The sequence below is a fragment of the Carcharhinus amblyrhynchos genome, chromosome 8 (genome assembly GCF_965287045.1).
Source record: "Carcharhinus amblyrhynchos chromosome 8, sCarAmb.v2.hapA, whole genome shotgun sequence".
Classification (NCBI taxonomy): Eukaryota; Metazoa; Chordata; class Chondrichthyes; order Carcharhiniformes; family Carcharhinidae; genus Carcharhinus; species Carcharhinus amblyrhynchos.
Window position 1 is genome coordinate 12,827,738 of NC_137331.1, and position 19,826 is coordinate 12,847,563.

The 19,826-nt window shown below is 43.3% G+C and overlaps 1 protein-coding gene across 4 annotated transcripts in view; it reads right to left on the minus strand.

Moving 5' to 3' along the window:
- The window catches only part of LOC145346446 (TPR and ankyrin repeat-containing protein 1-like), a 104,802-nt gene that overhangs the window by 4,955 nt on the left and 80,021 nt on the right, over positions 1-19,826 (minus strand). For all 4 annotated transcript variants that reach the window (XM_080193693.1, XM_080193695.1, XM_080193692.1 and 1 more), the window contains exons 18-23: positions 12,269-12,425; positions 10,920-11,008; positions 7,501-7,604; positions 6,298-6,430; positions 4,954-5,099; positions 1,453-4,472 (exon numbers count right to left, since the gene is read on the minus strand). In XM_080193693.1, the coding sequence (XP_080049819.1) occupies positions 1,453-4,472; positions 4,954-5,099; positions 6,298-6,430; positions 7,501-7,604; positions 10,920-11,008; positions 12,269-12,425 (3,649 nt within the window). The remainder of the gene's footprint in view (positions 1-1,452; positions 4,473-4,953; positions 5,100-6,297; positions 6,431-7,500; positions 7,605-10,919; positions 11,009-12,268; positions 12,426-19,826) is intronic.

Here is a 19,826-nt window from a genome sequence, read left to right on the forward strand (position 1 = left end):
ACCAAGCTTTCCCAGGGCTGAAATGGTTGCTACAAGAGGACACAGGTTTAGGGTGCTGGGCAGTAGGTTCAGAGGAGATGTGAGGGGTAAGTTTTCCACTCAGAGGGTGGTGGGCGCGTGGAATCGGCTGCTGGCAGTGGTGGTGGAGGCGGATTCAATAGGGTCTTTTAAGAGACTTTTGGATAACTACATGGAACTCAGTAAGATAGAGGATTATAGGTATGCCTAGTAGGTAGGACATGTTCGGCGCAACTTGTGGGCTGAAGGGCCTGTTTGTGCTGTAGTTTTTCCATGTTTCTTTCAGGCAACGCATTCAAAATCATAACTTGCTGATTAAAAAAAATTTCATCTCACTTCCACTGAGTATTTTTGATAATTACTTTACATCTGGGTCCTTCGCCTACTAACCTTCTCCTTCCCAATGGAAGGAATCTCTCACTATCTACCACTATCAAAACTCCACTTTTAATTTTGAACATTTCTATTAAACCTCTCCTTAATCTTCTTCATTCTAAGGAGAACAATGCAAGATTCTTTCATCAAATAAAGAGAAACTATTTCCATTCACAAGAGGGTCAACGACCCAAATCTAAGGTAATTGAACAAAAGGATTTTGGAGATGAAGAGGAGAATTCTTTTGATGTAGCTACAGGACGGATGTCAGGGGTAGGTTCTTTACCCAGCGGGTGGTGAGGGATTGGAATGCCCTGCCTGCTGCAGTTGTAAATGCGTCTAGTTTGGGGGCGTTTAAGAGATCTCTGGATAGGTTTATGGACGAAAAGGGATTGGTATAGGCTAGTGGGTCATTGTTTTTGTAACTGGTCGGCGCAACATCGTGGGCCGAAGGGCCTGTTCTGCGCTGTAATGTTCTATGTTCTATGTAGCGAGTTATGGATTACACAAATTAAAAGGGAAACAGATTCAGCTAAAAAAATGAGTTGGATACTCTAGGGGACACTGGGGGAGGGGAGGGCGGCCAGACTGCATGGCAAAGGATTCAGAGCAGGGATAAACACAGTAAGGAGTCTCACAACGCCAGGCTAAAAGTCCAACAGGTTTCATTGGGAGCAAATGCCACCAGCCTTCGGAGCTCCGCCCCTTCGTCAGGTGAGTCAGGCTTTTGCTACCAAATAAACCTGTTGGACTTTAACCTGGTGTTGTGAAACTTCTTACTGTGTTTTTACCTCAGTCCAATGCCAGCATCTCCACATTCAGAGCAGGGGAACAGGGCAACTCTTTCCATGATAGGCCAATGACCTTCACCTTTGCCCTGTAAGATTCTAAGATGTAGCTGTCAACAATAAATAAGGAAACTACAAATGAAAGTGGACTCATAAGAAAAAAGAAACCAGAGGTAAAACCAGCTTAATTTTTCTTAAAAGATTATTGTCTATCCACATGAAAGTTGAATGATGAGAGAAAGTTAGCTAATTCTAAAGCAAAATACACTACCTTTTATCCAGGTCTTTTGGTTGTAGATGCTGTCTATCAAGTGTACAATTACATCAATACTGTTCTGTAATTTTTCATACATCACTTTTGACAGTTCTTTAGATGTCAAGTGATCTGTTGCCATTTCCTCAAGGTAGTGCAGCATACTTCTGCCTCTGCTCATGATGGGCTCCACAGATCCTCTGAAATAAGTCAAATAAGCATTGTAGGCATTTTCTTTCTTTATGTGCTCTTCCAGTCTGATGTGGGTTTTAAAGCATTCACGCAAGCATGAAGTTTCACTTTCTCCTTCATTTTCAGTCTCTTCCCAGTTTTCCAAGGTACAGTTGGTAGTTTCTTCAAATTCCTGCTCTTGGAAATAGCTTTTAGAACCTCTGGAAAATTTTACTCCACAAATATCACACTGCGTCTCATCTATTTGAGCCTCTCTGAAGTTGCTGGGCACTTCCGCCTTTGATCGGGCTTGTGTCGAGAGTGTTAGCAGGTATTTGCACACACTAATTACATGTAGTATACACTGCCATTTCCGTCTCAAGTTTGCTTTCTGCAATTCAAAAGCCATGTCCTGGAGGTGGTCGTCTTTTTCCTCAAGGTACTGAGCTACTTCAGGAGCATTATGTTCTTCCTCTGACATGAGCACAATTTCATCACATTTTATCTGATATTCAGCAGTAAATCTTTCAGCATGAATGTTCTGAAAGTAAATACCCCGCACTGAACCAGGGCCAGAGTGGTGATCCCATTTCCAGGTACAGTCGTGCAAGTACTCATCATCTCTCTCACTCAGTAACCCCTGAAGGCTGCTCACCACGTCTTTAACACACTGTGCTCTATTAACGTTTTCAACAAGATTAATCAGTCTCACCGGAACTTTTGACTCATGATCTTGGGTGATTTTTATTATTTTTTTCTGCGCCTCCCTGAAATTGCATCTGATCACCTTTTCCATTTGAGAGTCAAAAACGTACCTCGAATTTATCAACATCACCACACATAGAACCACTGTCCTCTCTGCTTCTCCTGATGAAGTGTAATCTGGATCACTGAAAGCATCCAAAAGCACATTGAAGTCAGGGCTCTGCATGCCACACAAGACACTGACCAGGTAGGACAAATGTCTCTTCATTTTATGTATCATTCTGGGCACATCTTTTGGCTTGTATTCATTTATGATGCTAAAGGCATCTTTGGGTTTTTTGTGTTTGCCTTTAGGTTTGAACATGAAGTTCCAGTAATGAAGAAGAGCTATAAAGCTCCTTGGGAGACAGACAACAAGGTTCTTTATGAAACGCATAAGGACAGCGCAGCATAAAATAAACTGAAATTCAAGCACTGTGACAGTGTTGGCTATACTTGGGATGACAGGATCAACACATCTTCTAGTTAGTACATTCATGAACCGGTAGAAGCTATGAATGCATAGCTCTGGGTCAGAGTCTTCATAAAAATTCTTCATAGAAATAACTAGAAGCCTGAAAATACATAAATGTAATGTATTGGTAGTCAACATCCCAAGCTTGCCTTTTAGACTTCTTTGTTTTCTCCTGTTGTCTTGAATATCTGTGCCCTTTTCACATTTTCTTCGTTCAGAGTCATATGCTTGTTCTTCTTTTGTGAGCAGGTCCTCAATTTTCTTGGGGTAGTCACAAGTTAGAAGATAAACCTGTTGGGCCTGTACCCACAAGTCTGTTGACTCTCTTCTCTTCTGGAGTGAAGAACAATCAAAACAATGAGATATGTACTCTCTCAGCACAGGCCTGAAACTCTCAAATGTATTATTCTTCACTAATCCCAAAACATCCCAGCAAGCGCGAGGGCTTTCAGAGATAACCCTCTGATGAAAATGTTTTGGGTAAAAAGCATTCAGCAGAGTGGCGCATGAGGCATATGTGTCTCCTGTGAGAAGATTATCAATTCTCTCAACTTCTGGAAAGTTCTCTTTAGGATAGAAGCATTTGGCTTCCAGCAATATTCCATTTAGAATGGTCAGATACAGCTTGGCTTCAAGTGAATTTTTTGCTTCATGCCTTTTCAAAGGCCTATGATAATCTTGACAGGAAGGAGACTTACAGGGCAAGCCACAGATAAACTTTGGACAAACATCTGGAATACTCTGTCCTGCTGACTTAATTTCATCTGCGAAGCCACAAAGGTGAAGCAATAAGTACTTCTGTAGCAAGGTCCTAGCATTTTTTATTTCACATTTGTAAAAGCTTCCTTGCTTTTCATTTGGATCTAGGTGAAAATCCATCTGCAATATTCTCGCTCCTTCATAGAGTGGAATTTTGCCGTACTTCGCATTTACTGGTGAAATTCCAAAAAATTCATAGCAAGCTTTGACCATCTCTTTCTCAGCATTGTTCTGGGGATTGTCAAGCGCTTTTATCAACTGCATTAACATTTCCAGACAAGTCAATGATTGCCCAAAATCTGACAAAGCTGCAGCGTCTTCTTGTAGTAAAATAAAGAGGCTTTCCGCCGCTCCAGCACTGTTATTTTCATAAACAAAAATGTCAAAAGCTTTTCTAAGCACACTGGTTTCTTTACTTAGAAGACCTTTCAGTAACATGGCTTCTGCTATATCAGAGGACTCTTGTCTTCTGATTTTGAAGAGTTTGATCGCTTCATCCAGCATCTCTTGGACACTTTCTTTGTCTATCTCTTCTCCTTTGCTTTCTTTCAGTAGACTCACTCGGGCTGCAGCAACAAGGCACTTAGCTTGAAACTCCTTCTTATTTGAAAGCCTTGCTGCTTCATGGAGCATTCCATGTTCCCGCATCATAAGAGCAGCTTCCTCTTCCCGCCTCTGACTTTTCAGGAGATCAGCTGCTTGAGGCAAACACTTCTTTGACTTGAGAAAAACTAGCTGGTCTTCAGGGTCAAGGAAAGACAGGGAGTCCATCATCTCAGTGAGTTTATTCTCCCTATGATACATGGCAGCAGCCTCTAAGCGGAACTGATCCGCAGTGTACGGAAGCTTTGTGGAAAGCTGATTCTTTTGACGAAGGATCTCCTGAAATCTAAAAACAAAAACGTTAGACTTGTAAATTAGGACTTAGATGCGGACATTTATCTTTGTGTAAAGCAAAAACGTACATGCAAACTGGGAATTAGGAGTGAAAGTTGGCAATTCAGCCCTTCGAATCCACTCCGCCGTTCAACATAATCATGGTTGATCTCTATCTGATCTTAACTCCACTTCCCTGCCTTCTCCCCATAGTCCTTTATCCCGCTTTTGATCAAATACTTATCTATCTCTTCCTTGAATCCATTGATTCTGCATCCACTGTACTCTGGGACAGCGAATTCCATAGATTCACAACCCTCTGAGAAGTAGCTTCTCCTTATCTCTGTCTTGAACCTCCCCACCCACCCCTCCCTTACTCTACAACTATGACCTCCTAGGCCGTTCTAGAGGAGGGATATTTAGTTAACAATAGCCATATCATTTTTTAAAAAAATTCAACTGCATACAGGTGCAGTCAGAAGGATGGACATTACCGTTCCACAGCCAGAGCAGCCTCATTGTATAATTCACCACGACAGAGCATTTTGATCGCCGAATCAAATTTGTGCACTTGCTCAAAGCATCTTGCAGAATGTCTGTAACACTGAGCTTTTCTGTACAAGCTTGCTGCTTCGCTCACCTGATCGACAGAGGAGGAAGAAAATCAAATGAGCCTGAATGTTAAGTTGGGAATTTAATTGTCAATGATTTTTAAAATTAATTCTGAGAACGTGGGCATTGCTATCAAGGTTGTCATTTATCGTGATCCCTAGTTGCACTTGTGATGAGGTTAAGTCTTCTTCTCAAGCTGTTACACTGCATTGTGAAGGTGCTCCCACAATATGGATGTGTTAGGGACTTCCAAGACTCTAACCTAGTAACAAGTAAGAACAATGATGTGGTCAAGTTGGGATGGTGTGTGCCTGGGAAAGGAAGATGGAGTTGACAGTATTCCATTTACTTGCTGTGCTTATCCTTCTAGGTGGTGGAGGTCACGGGCCCGTCAGGTGCTGCTAAAGCAGCCTTGGTCAGTTGCCTCGGTACTGCATCCCTTAGATAGGACACACTGTAGTCATGGTACTCTTGTGGCAGGGCTGCAGATGTTAAAGACAGTAGACATTATAACTATGCTGCATGCTTTTCAGTCAATCAAGGAAACAGGAACATTGCCTCCTGCCTGTGCAAGATGGCTGCCAATATCTGCTAATGAGTACTAGCCCATGCGTACGCAGAAAACCAATGACATCATCTGCAAGAGACATGATGCCAATTGGATATTATTTGACCCTGAAGATATTCTTCCAGCTTCTGAGCCCCATGGCGGGTGAGCAGTTGTGGCACAGCCTCCTGCAGTTTCCAGGGGTCAGGATGGGATGGGGGATGCAGAGAGAAAAGAGGTTTCTGAACCAATTTGTGAACCAGTGACAGCCACAATTCCAGACAGCCTCCATTTCTCATGTCTGCAGCTCCGTTGACAGGATCAGGTTAAAAGGGGAGATTCAGAAAGTGTGAGAGGTTGCTCGCCGAGCATAAGATTCCCCTCCCTCCCTGTCCTGATCCTTGGTTTCATTCCTCCACTACACCTCGCTGACCTCAGGTAGTGAGGCCTTTTTAATCACCGTCTTTAATAGCTATTTGATAAGCAACTCTATTCCTGCTTACTCTGTCGCTCGCAATGACGTCATGGAGTAAAACAACTGCAGAGTGTAGCAGCAAACGCAGCAAGATGTCCTACAGGTCAGAGTTTCATCCATTATAATACGGGGGAAGAGGTAGTTTGGAAACTATTGCTGTTATGTAAATGAAGAACAACCAGTACAGATACAATGATCACATGCCTTTCCCAATTTCTCTAGTAGTTCTGCACATAGCTTGTATTCCTTTGCATTTCGTAAGCACTTCAGTGACAGTTTCGGTACTTTGCACTCCAGGTAAGTCTTGGCCAGTTGGAGGTATTCATTCTGAATTTCTCTGGGAAGAGCAAAACAAAAAACTTTAATGTAAAAGCGTTCTGGCTTTTGCAGAAGAAATCCTTCAGTAATTTGTGAGGCTTACAAAAGGAGGCCGAAGCTCAAATCTATATTGTTTCTCAGAGCTCACTGTTACAGAGTGTCTACGTACACAAAGTGCAAGAGTTAGCGACTGAGGGGTGTTGATCGGTCCTGTAGCGTTTTATCTTATTGTGTTCAGCCTTGTGTCCAAGCATTAGCAGGTGTGTTTCAGATCTTAACCTGCTTGGCTTCAGAGTGTGCTTCCAAGTTTTCTGCTGGCACCTGAAATCTGGTATCTCCTCCTTCATTGCAGTGTTAATGTAAGCCTACTTGTAATGCTAATAAATAAACTATAAACTACTGCTACAGTGACAGCCTCAGCTTCCAGTAACATTCTTAACTTTTCACCAGGCATCAAGATATGTATGGGGAGAGGGACAAGGAGTTATCCTGAAAGGATTGACAGGGACAATTAGTCACATTAGGAAAACTGCAAAGGGGCAACTCTGAATGCTGTTAAATTCCACATGGAAAGTAAAAGGCACCAGGACAGCTTTGGGGGACATAATATTCCATCAGGTCAAGTAGCTGGAACCAAACACACCAGTGAAGGTGGTGAGTGGGAACGTACCTGTAAGTTTCCAAGCTGCAATCCTGGCTGGCACGCCCTATGCCACATTCAAAAAACCAAATCAACGTGTTACCAAAGTTCTGACAAAAGGTCGTCGATCTGTAATGTTAGCAAGGATTTTATCACCCTGACCATCATCGTCACGGACCAGATGGGTAAAATTTGGAGAGCCACCAATTAACAGATCTCCAAACGTCCCCATCACGTCCACAACAATGTCCGCGGGTGTTGGGGCTGGAAAATCCCACCCATTTTCCCCTTATTTCCAACATTTTCTGTCTCTATTTCAGATTTCCAGCATCCACAGTATTTTGGTTTCGGAGTATCAAAGCGCTTGGCTTTTATTTCTAGTCTTGCTTCAAAAATACATTGGGTTGCAAGTCAAATCAAAGAGCTGTGTAACACGAAGAGAATCTTACTTCTGGCTTCTTTTTTTGACTTGTACGTTGAGAACAGCATCGTGTGCTAGCGCCAGTTTCTCTTTTTCCAAATTTCCACCTTTCTGGTAGCATTTTGCAGCAACCTAAAGAATGTAAAAGATATTTTTTTACGAAGAATATGAAAACAATATCAATTGCGTAAACCTGGTCAGAATGTAGCATGAATTATAACATTTATAATTAATTATATAGCTGCATGCATCAACATATCAAACATTTACCTCCCTCAACAGAATACTGGAAAAATGACTTCCTCAGATAGACTTTGGGCAACATCTTGGGAAGGTGACAGGGGTCTCAGCCACCAGCTGAGCAGTCAGCGAGACCTGTGTCGTCTCTTTTCAGGAACTCCAGCCACATCTTGTGCCACTTAGCAGGTGAGCAGCGGACCTTTTACTGCGATTCAGGACCCCGGGACAGAGGTCCTGCCTACAGAGCTTCTGGCCAAATCTGTACTCAGTAGCATCATCAGGTGGCTGCTGCTGGTAGAACACTCACCCAAGGTGTCTGATCATGGAATTTGGCAATGATGAGTGATGGTGGGAAGGGGTCTGCTGTAAAGGCATTAATTGAACATCAATTCCCCATTTCAGGGCCTCAACTGGCATCAGACAGGAAGCCTGGGCCTGTAAGATCTCACTTACTGTCCTGTTTGGAGACAATACACATCTCTTCAACCTATGCTAACGCTATCTCCACTCACATTGCCTGCATCTTTAAGACTTGAATAACAGGTTAACTGCAAAGACTTGCATTCCAATCAGTATTCTGTAAACTGTGTGTGTCTATAAATGCCTTTCACTGATCAGAACCTTGCACACACCTGACGAAGGATCACCGTTTCCGAAAGCTTGTGGGATTACTATCAAATAAACTGGGTGGACTTAAACCTGGTGTTGTGAGACTTCTTACTGTATCAGGCAGGAAGGCCATCCATGGGCGTTCCTGTCCTGGATTTGTCAGGGTGGAGATAAGGTGACCGGATGTTCTGGTTTGGTTGGACATTTTGGGTTTTTCACCAAGTCTCTCTGTGTCCCAACGGTTCTCAGTAAATTGCTCAACTGTCCTGATTTTTAGTTCCACTGACACCTTTAAACCACACCTCAGGATCCATTATCCATCAATAGCATATTGCAGAATCAAACACCAACTTCTTAAAATTTGCAAATTGTTAACTGGGCTGAGCTGGGCTGATAGCTGGACATCGACCAACTAGCGCAACCACAATGAAAGCTTTTGGCTGCCAGTTCACGTGAAGAAGGATTGTTCACACAGAGGGAATGTCAAACAGTCGCACTGTGAAAGAATGAGAATGGATAAGACAGAGAGTGCTTTGGACCATTCTGGACCGTGGCTGGGATCAAATTCATTCTACTGGAGCTTTGGGCTTTCCCGTAAGTCTACGGCAGTGGTTCCCACCCTTCCATGTAACATGGCACATCTTTGTCCTATAAAAGTATTGTGAGGCACAGTTATTTTCTCTGAACTGCCTTATAGCAAAGGGCTTTTTTGGGCTGATTTTCAGCCTACCCTCTCCCACGTCATTTCAAGCCTGTCCCTTGCAGCACATTCTCTAATAGCAGACTATTTCTTCGTTTCTTAATTTAATTGGTTGCTGTTTTGCTACTCTGTCTTCTTCCCCTACTGGGGGCTTTGTTTTTAACTTCCCCCTGTCCTGTTTTATTTTACCTCACTCTGTCTCCCTTGCTTCCAAAACCCAATGGGTTTTGTGCCCTTTGTGTTTTCTCTTAGTGCAGGTGCACGGGACCTTTGTCTTCAGTTCCAAGGCCTCTTGGTTATGTGCATGGGCCTGACCACCATAAAAATTCTAAATCACACGTGTGCAGTTCTTTCCCAGCTGGCGCATGTAGAGAAAGCCCAAGATTAGCTGGATCTTGGAGATACCAACCGCAGAGGTGAAGACGAAGAAGGTTAGCTTTAGATTAATCACATGAATTTTTAACAATTTTGATCTTTTTCGCGGCACACTTGAGGGGCCTTCACAACCGGTTGGGAGCCACTGGTCTACAGCAGTGGGAAGCGGGTGAGTAATGACTGATGAGCTGGAGTGAATGAGAGATACTAAGCAGGGGGATGAGCTCTGCCCCAGATGCTCAGTGGTTGGTGCAGCTCTGCTTCACCCGTCGCTTGTTATTCAGCGTTTCATTCACTGACAGCGAGGTGAGTTGTTCTGTAGGTTTCCTCTGAAAGGCCGGGTTGCTGTCACTGCCTGTGATGATGCTAAGGAGGTGTATCCCTGGCTCTTGCCGAAAGAGATTTTCGCATAGTCTGTCTATTGAAAACAACCTCCGGGTTTTCATCGAATTGAAATTAGTTTCATAACATCTATTGACTCTTCAATCACTTTGAAATAATAGTTTAAAAACTAACCACCACCCCCCCCGCCCCCCCTACCCACCCAACCTGACTGGAGGCAGCACATCCACCCACTCTGCTCTCCCCCAAGTCACCTACACAGGGAGAGCTCAAGATTCTGCCCTTTGTCCCACTGATTTAACAACATTTGCATTTATGTAGGCCCTTAATGTGGAAGAACATCCCACACCATTTCACAGCAACATAATGAATCAAAAGAATTCACAACTAGCCAAATAAATTTACCTTGAACAAGTGACCGACCAAATATTTAGTTAGAGGACACCTCAAAAGGAGGTGAATAAAGTCGGATTTCCTGAGAATGAAGTTTAATTTGAGCCTGCCAGCCTCATTAAGCTATTTAAAACATCTACCTATCTTCTGGGACCAGGTTATTTCATTGGCCCCACCCGCACCCAATCACACCCTTTCACCCATGTTAAAAAACAAAGAACAACACAGCACAGGAAACAGGCCCTTCGACCCTACAAGCCCACGCCGCCCATTTTAACACTCAGTGAGTGCCTTATTCAAGTCTTCTGTCGATCATCAGCGTTTTTGTCTACCTCTAGTGGACTCCACAATAAAGGGCGTGCAAATTTAGGGAATTATACGTGCGCCAGATTAAGGGAGATCCAATTCAGGGACAATTTATTGACGCCAAATCAGCCTAAAAAGCACGTTTTTGGGATGTGGGAGGAAACCAGAGCACCCGGAGAAAACCCACGCAAGCACGGGGAGAATGTGCAAACTCCCACAGACATTGACCCAAGCCGGAGATCCGACCCGGGTCTCTGTAACTGCACAGCAGACAGTGATAGTCACTGAGCTGTCGTGTTGCCCGTCAGTTGGTCCAGTTTAAGCGTACACTAACGACGTGAAGCACTAGGCAACTCTCGAAGCAACATCAAAGAGCAGCCCTCGCACGACCCACCTCAGATTCTGAAAAGTCCTTTGTCAGACCTTTATACATAGTTTCCAATCCATAAACTAGACCTCGTATTTCAATTCTTACCGCTCACCTTCCAGCACTGATGTTTTGCAAAGTAGTCACCTCTTTCTGCCCACTCGTGCATTGTCGAGGTTTTAACAAACATACTGTCATCAAGCTCTGAAAAATAAAAATATTCACTTCATATAAATGTTAACTAAGTTTATTAACACAAGTAAGAGACTTCTCTCTAAATGGATATAAATATAAATGCAAGTTGGTATTATTGCAGATCAACACTGAGGAAGTATTGCACTGTTTCAATCATAAGGAGAACGAAGTTTCACTCAATTCAGTGGAAAATGAAATGTTTCATCTCCTCTTTACACAAAATTTAGTTCAGTTGTAGGTCTGTTGTCTGAGCCAGAACTTCCAAGTTCCACTCTGGTTGACAATACAGTGCAGAGCCAAAAACGTACATTTCTGATTATTTTATCCAATGAACAAATCATCCAAAGCATTCAAAACCCCTTGTTATAGAGTCATAGTTATAGAGATTTACAGCATGGAAACAGGCTCTCTGGCCCAACTTGTCCACGCTGCTCTTTTTTCAAAAACCCCTAAGCTAATTCCAATTGCCTGCATTTGGCCAATATCCCTCTACACCCGTCGTACCCATGTAATTATCTAAATGCTTTTTAAAAGATAAAATTGTACCCACCTCTGCTACTACCTCTGGCAGCTGGTTCCAGACACTCACCACCCTCTGTGTGAAAAAATTGCCCCTCTGGACACTTTTGTATCTCTCCTCTGTTATCTTCAACCTATGCCATCTAGTTTTAGACTTCCCTACCTTTGGGAAAAGATATTGACTATCTACCTTGTCTATGCCCCTCATTATTTTATAGACCTCTATAAGGTCACCCCTCAGCCTCCTACACTACAGGGAACACAGTCCCAATCTATTCAGTGTCTCCTTACAACTCAATCCATCAAGTCCCGGTAGCATCCTAGTAAATCTTTTCCGCACTCTTTCTAGTTTAATAATATCCTTTCTATAATAGTGACCAGAATTGAACGCAGTATTTCAAGTGTGGCCTTACCAATGTCTTGTACAACTTCAACAAGACGTTCCAACTCCTGTATTCAATGTTCTGACCATAATAATTGTTATTATTATTTAGTTAGTTCACCCATGTTCTGAGAACTGAAGCTAGAATGGCTGAGCATTTGGCATACGTAATGATTGAAAAGTACAGATAAAAAATGCCCAGTCATGACAGAATCATGCAATTAAGGCTTCCCTCTCAAGTTAAAAATTACAAATAGGCTGAATCTTCAGGTGCCTGCAAAGACTGCATAGGATTCAACATTACAAACAAGCATAAAGTTTTGATTTTGTTGTTTTTTTGCGTGTTCTCTACTTCTCTACTTCCTTACCTTTGTTCTCATCCGTTTTGACGACTCTGACTAAATCTCTGTTAATGAAGTACTTGAAGGCTGGGTCACGCTTCCCTTTGTTTTCATCAAAGATCCACAAGTTCACCCTTGCTCGTGTAAAGGCTGTGTACAATTGTTTGAGTTCACAATTGAGCAGCTGTTGCACAGAAAGAAATAAGCATTTTGATGAGAGTTGACCACTGACATTCATTTCAGGGTATGCATACCAGGTAAATATTAGCCTTTGCTTTCGTTCAGCTGTGACAATGCTACTTTAAGACTTGAGCAACAGGTTTAAATTAAAAATAGTTTCTGAGGTCTGATAAATATTTGAAACTTGGGTTTGTTGAGTTTTCTTCCCTGTACCACGATGTTTTCCTCAGCAGCTCAATAGTCACAGAAATGAGGAAAATAACTATGCTCTGATAGTTATACCGTTTAAAACTAATTTGAGAGATTCACTGTTGGTCTGTCACAAACTGCTCATTGTATACTTGTACTAAGGCACAATGCCTGCTGTCATATGAGAACACCAATTTAAACAAAAGAGCATGCAAAGGAACTTAAGTGTTACTGGCTGGAATTTTGAAGGATGCACTCATTTAGTATAGACCCCCCCCTCTAAAAACTTGCATTTGTGGGATGAGCTATCTTGGTAAAATCTGATACAATCAGCAAGCTTCCCATTCTTCAACCTGTCTGGTTCCACAACTAGTCTGGTTCCAATTAGTTACTTTTCCAGTCTATTTATCTTCCCATTCTTAGAACATGCTTTGTCTCATACATGGATAACTTTCTTCAAGATACAGCACATTATGTAGATGTAGCTGGAAGAGATTGGAAAATGTGGGCAGAATATGTTTAAATTGTTCAAGACAAGAATCCAGAGAGAAAAAAATAGTCAGGAACTAGTCAGGAGGAGTCATTGTTTACAATGTTCAAGTTTGAGATGGAATTGTTCGCATATAACCATGATTTATATAAATTTAGATTAAAATATATTTACAAAATGTTGAGAGGAATAGATAGGGTGGACTCTCAGAGGCTATTTCCCCGGGTTGAAATGGTTGCTACGAGAGGACACAGATTTAAGGTGCAAGGAGGGAAGTTCAGAAGTGATGTTAGGGGTAAGTTTTTCACTCAGAGGGTGGTGAGTGAATGGAATCGGCTGCCGTCAGTGGTGGTGGAGGCGAACTCGCTGGGGTCTTTTAAAAGACTTCTGGATGAGTATATGGGGTTTAATGAGATTGAGGGTTATAGATAGGTCTGTAGGTTGGTAGGTGTTGATGTGATCGGCGCAACTCGTGGGCCGAAGGGCCTGTTTGTGCTGTAGTGTTCTATGTTCTAAGATGCTGGGACTGAGGAAGTAGCTACAACAACTATCTGCATTTAAAACACCTTAACTGTTGGAAATGGTCCCAAGGTAATTCACAAGTGAGAAATCAGAAACCAAGTCAAAGAAAGAGACATTAGGACAGGTAACTAAGGTCCTATGAGGAGAGGCTGGAGGTCCTATGAGGAGAGGCTGAGGGATTTGGGGTTGTTTTCGCTGGAAAGAAGGCGGCTAAGAGGGGATCTTATTGAAACATATAAGATGATTAGAGGTTTAGATAGGGTGGATAGTAATAGCCTTTTTCCTCTGATGGAGAAATCTAGCACGAGGGGGCATGGCTTTAAATTAAGGGGTGGTAGTTATAGGACAGATGTCAGGGGTAGGTTCTTTACCCAGAGGGTGGTGAGGGATTGGAATGCCCTGCCTGCTGCAGTTGTAAATGCGCCTAGTTTGGGGGCGTTTAAGAGATCTATGGATAGGTTTATGGACGAGAAGGGATTGGTTTAGGTTAGTGGGTCATTGTTTTGTAACTGGTCGGCGCAACATCGTGGGCCGAAGGGCCTGTTCTGCGCTGTAATGTTCTATGTTCTAAGTGCTTGGAGGTTTTAAAGTAGCTCTTAAAAAGAGAGGGGTGGCAGAATGCTTCAGAGAGAGTATTTCAGAGCTTAATGCCGATGATTGAAGGACAACCACTATCATTGGGCTGAAAGAAGTGGGTGATGCACAAGAGGCCAGCTATCTTTAGATTGCTATTTTCTGAACAATGTTGTTCCATTTATTTTATCGTAGTTATAATCTCTGTTAACATATAGTGTAAGAAGAATGTCAGATTAATTTGTTAAATGTTCAGCACTAAAAATACCTGTAGCTGTTTGTGGCTCATGTTGTTAAAGGGGGACATGATTTAAGATATACCAGAGATGGGAAGGGGCTGCATGTACTTTGAATCTTCACATGGTAAATGAAAATTTAATAAGGCATTGCAAGCATCTTGTTCACTGGAGCGGACACTGAAACTCTGAGCATTGGGTAGCGAGATAAGAGTAGAACATTTGATTTATTTTGCTCAATGATCAAACATAATTTGTGTTTATATAAAAATAATTTCACAAATTTTAAACTCCATGTAGAACTTTACCGTTTTGGTAGTGCCTGTTTAAATGACCCACTGGTCAGGTTAAGGACTGTTGATGATACATCTCCCAACCACAGGACAAAGGGTGGCATGGTGGCACAGCGATTAGCCCGCTGTCTCAGAGCGCCAGGGACCTCAGTTCGATTCCCGGCTTGGGTCACTGTCTCTGCGGAGTCTGCACATTCTCCCCATGTCTGCAGGGGTTTCCTCCGGGTGCTGTCGCTGTGGAGGCTCTCTGTACCCAACCCTCTCCCACCAGAGTGTGGTGACAAATTAGGTTTCACCACTACATGGTGCTGAAGGGCATTTGGCCAGTTTTTCTTTAGGTGTATTTATAGAAGGGAGAATCAGCTTACCTTCTGGGAGTGGAGTGTACTGGACCATTGAGGGACACATTTCTGGAGTGGACAATAAAGAGAGCGTGAGGCTCAAGGCCCTCAATTACCTTCACTGAGCAGAGAGCACCAGACCCATGAGGGACACTTCTGGGAGCATAAGATAAAGGGAGTGCGAGGGTCAGGGAACTATGAGGGATACACTCCTGGAGTGGGGGATAAAAGCAACATGAGGCTTGGGGCCCTCAGGAAGTTATCTGCCACGTTCACTCTTCTGGGAGTAGAGGATAAAGGGAGTGAGGGTCAGAGACCCACGAGGGGCACTCTTCTGGAAGTGGAGGATAAAGGGAGTGTGAGAGTCAGGGACCTGTGAGGGACACTCTTCTGGGAGCGGAGGATAAAGGGAGTGTGAGGGTCAAAGAACATAGAACATAGACATTCTGGGAGTGGAGGATAAAGGGAGTGTGAGGGTCAGGGACCTACAAAGTATCTCTTCTGGGAGTGGAGGATAAAGGGAGTGCGAGGATCAGGAACCTGTGAGGAACACTCTTCTGGGAGCATAGGATAAGGGGAGTGTGAGGGTCAAAGACCTGAGAGGGACACTCTTCTGGGAGTGGAGGATAAAGGGAGTGTGAGGGTCAGAGACCTGCGAGGGACACTCTTCTCGGAGCGGAGGATAAGGGGAATGTAAGGCTCAGGGCCAGCCACAAACAACGTGCTGAATTTGAAAAAAAAATCGAAGAACAACGTCACAGGAACGCGGTAAGCCGATTGGTTGGTGAGTAACTGATATTAGGGACCAAATTTAAATAGTTGGAACTTAAATAACTGAAGATAAAAGTTTGAGAACATAGGGGGATTAAGGAGTAAAGCTAGAAGGATTAAGGAGCAAAGAAAAATGAATCTAAGAGCAGAATCGGGTGGTTAAAAGACTAAGAGTGGAATGCAAGTTTATATCTCAAAATCTAAACAGCTGTTTGAGAGAGTACAATACAGTAGGTACTTACTACAACTCATGGGGAATCTTACTACTACTTATGGTGAATTGGTTAGCTCAGTTGGCTGGATTTGTGATGCAGAGTGATGACAACAGCATGGTCCTTTATCAGCTGAGGTTATTCATGAAGGTCCATCTTCTCAAACTTGCCCCTCGTGTGAGGTGTGGTGATTCTCAAGTTAAATTCCCAGGGGAGAGCAGCCTCTAGTCATCTGGGATTGTGACGACTTTACCTTTACTACTACTATTGGTTACAAATGTTAAGATATCATTCTGTGATTCATTGCAAGAAATATATTCCGTAATGACAAAGAATGGAGAAGAAGGGCCCTAGCTGATATGGTTTGATATTAAAAGGATTCATTTAACTTAAAGGGGGTGAGACATGATAGGAGAGCCTCCTGTTCTTCTTACTCCATGTGGGAGACCAGGAATGTTTCCAGCATTAGTGTGTGTGCAGGAAGTGTCTCCAGCTGCAGCTCCTGGAAGTTCCTATTTCAGAGCTGCAGCAGCGTCGGGACACAGTGTGGAGCATCCCGCAAGACGGACAGCATGTATAGAGAGGGGGTCACACCGCAGGCTCAGACTCCACAGGCAGGAAGGGAATTGGTGGGCAGGAGATAGAGCAAGAGAACTAGGCAGTGTAGCAATCTCCTGTGGCTAATCTCCTGCAAAATAGATATACCGTTTTGGATACTATTGAGGGAAATGGCCTCTCAGAAAATAACAGCAGCAGCCAAATTTGTAGCACTACTGTTGGCTTTGTGGCACCAGAGCAAAAGGTAAATGCAATAGTCATAGGAGATTCAATTGTGAGGGGAATAGATAGATGTTTCTGTAGCCACAAAGGAAACTCCAGGTGTTACTTCCTTGGTGACTGGGTCAAGGATATCTCAGAGAGGTTGCAGGATATTTTAAAAGGGGAGGGCGAATAGCCAGTGATCGTAGTACACATTGGTACAAACGACACTGGTAATAAAAGGGATGAGGTCCTAAAAGCAGAATATAGGGAGCTAGGAGGCAAGTCAAAAAGCAGGACCTCAAGGGCCGTTATTTCAGGACTACTACCAGTGCCACATGCAGGTCAGAATAGAAACCGCAGGGTATACAGGATGAATACGTGGCTGAAGAGATGGTGCGGGGGAGTGATTTCAGATTTTTGGGGCATTGGAACTGGTTTTGGGGGAGGTTAAGACATGTACAAACTATACTGGCTTACATCTGGGCAGGATAACAACTGATGTCCTTGGGGGGTGTTATTTGCTATAGAGTGGTTGAGGAGGGTTTAAACTAATATAGCAGGGAGATGGGAACCTACGTAAGGATTCAGAGCAGGGGGAATCAAGAACAAGAGAAAAAGACAGCAAGGAGAATAAGGAAAGTGATAGGCAGAGAAATCAAAGGCCAGAATTAGATATGTAAACAGTAGAAAATAGTAGGAATTGGTAAAGGAATGTTAAATGGATTAGGCTTTAGGTTTCGTCCCTGAACGCTGGGAGCATTTGAAATAAATGAATGAATTAGTTGCGCAGATTGCTGTAAAGAGATGTGACATATTTAGAATTACAGAGATACGGCTCAAGGTGACCAAGGGTGGGAACTAAACATCAAGGGCTTTTGAGTGATTGGAAGGGCAGACATAAAGGAAATAGTGGCAGAGTTGCACTGTAGATTAAAGAAGATATTGATACAATATTGGGAAAAGATATTAGCATAGATGATGTGGAATCTGTAAGAGTTGAGTTAAGAAGCACCAAGGGGCAAAAAACATTCATTGGGCTAGCATACAGACGACCAACAGACGACCACTATTGTTGGGAATAGTATTAGACAGGAAATCAGAAATGTTTGTGATCAAGGAACATCTGTGATTATGGGCAACTTTAATCGGTATATAGTATGGGTGAGTCAAATTAGTCATAGTACATTAGAGGAAGAATGGTATACTGGATGGTTTTCTGGACCAATATGTTGAGGAACCAACAAGGGAACAGATCTTCTTGGATTTGGCATTGTGCAATGAGAAATGATTAGTTTGCAATCTAGTTGCAAGAGAAAGGGCAGCATGGTAGCACAGTGGTTAGCACTGCTGCTTCACAGCTCCAGGGACCTGGGTTTGATTCCCGGCTCGGGTCACTGTCTGTGTGGAGTATGACATTCTCCTCTGTCTACGTAGGTTTCCTCCAGGTGCTCTGCTTTCCTCCCACAGTCCAAAGATGTGCGGGTTAGGTTGATTGGCCATGTTAAAAATTGCCCCTTACTGTACTAGGATGCTTAGGTTTGAGGGATTAGTGGGTAAAATATGTAGGGATATGGGTGTAGGGCCTGGGTGGGATTGTGGTCAGTGCAGACTCGATGGGCTGAAGGGCTTCTTCCTGCACTGCAGGGTTCTATGATTCTATGAACTCTTGGGAATCAGTGACCATAATATGATAGAATGCTTTTTCAAAGTGGATAGTAAGGTAGTGGATTCTGAGACCAGGGTCCTGAATCTCCATAAAGATAACTATGATGGTATGAGGCATGAGTTGGCTGTGACTGACTCGGAAACATTACTGATAGGAAGGACAGTGGGCAGGCAATGGAGGGCATTCATGGAATGAATAGGTGAACTCCAAAAGTTGTTTATTCCTATGTGGCATAAGAATGAAAAAGAAACTGTGACCAAACCATGGCTTATGTGGGCATTAGATTAAAAAAGGGCCATACAAATTGGCAAGAACAGGCAATAGGTCTGAGGATTGGGAGCATTAAAAAATCCAGCAAATGCAGACCAAGGGATTGACTAAAGGGAAAATAAAGTAAGCTAGCAGGAAACATAAAAACTGACTAAAAATTTCTACAGGTATGTAAAGAGAAAAAGATTGATAAAAACGAATATAGGTCCCTTACAGTCAGAAACAGGAGAATTCATAATGGAAAACAAAGAAATAGCTAATGAACTAAATTCATATTTTGCTTCTGTTTTCACAAAGGAAGACATGTATATTCTGAGTAATGCCAGTTTTAGTGAGAAGCTGAAGGAAATCTGTATTAGTAGAGAAATGGTATTGGTGAAATTAATGGGATTGAAGATGGATAAATCTCCAGGGCCTAATAATCTTCATCCTAGGGTACTTAAGGAAGTGGCCCTGGAAATAGTGGATCAATTAGTGGTCATTTTCCAAACTTTTTCTGACTCTCCACTGAATCCTACAGATTAGAGGGTAGCTAACGTAAGCCTGCTATTCAAAAAGGGAGGTAGAGATAAACCAGGGAACTATTGACCACGGCTGAAATTGGTGTGACGGCCATTTAAATGCGTTTGCACGCATTTGAATTGACTTAATGAGCTGCACGCCTAACGCTGGCGCTTCTTCCTTTACCACTGCGGTGGCCCACCCAGAATCGGCGTGAAAACAGACATGCTCCACCAAAGTCCGACTCGGGCGCTCCAGTTAGTGAGAAGGTAAGTGCCGAGCGCCCAATGGCTCCCTGCTTGACATCAGTGGGGGAAGAGGAGGGGATCCATTGCCACGCTGCCTGAGATCAGTGATATGGGGGGGGGGAGGCAGTGAAGGTCTGGGATGGCAGGAGGTGGTGCGGGTCGGGGGAGGCATTATCCGGTCCAGGAGCGACGTGGCAGGGGAGCCGCATTCTATCATTTCTTTTCCTGCGCATATGCGGTTGGAGGAGCCGTTCAGAGCTGCCCCTCCACAGGCTTCTGCAGCGCAATTCGGAATTGCTGATATTTTTTCAGGCACAGTGCATATGGGGGT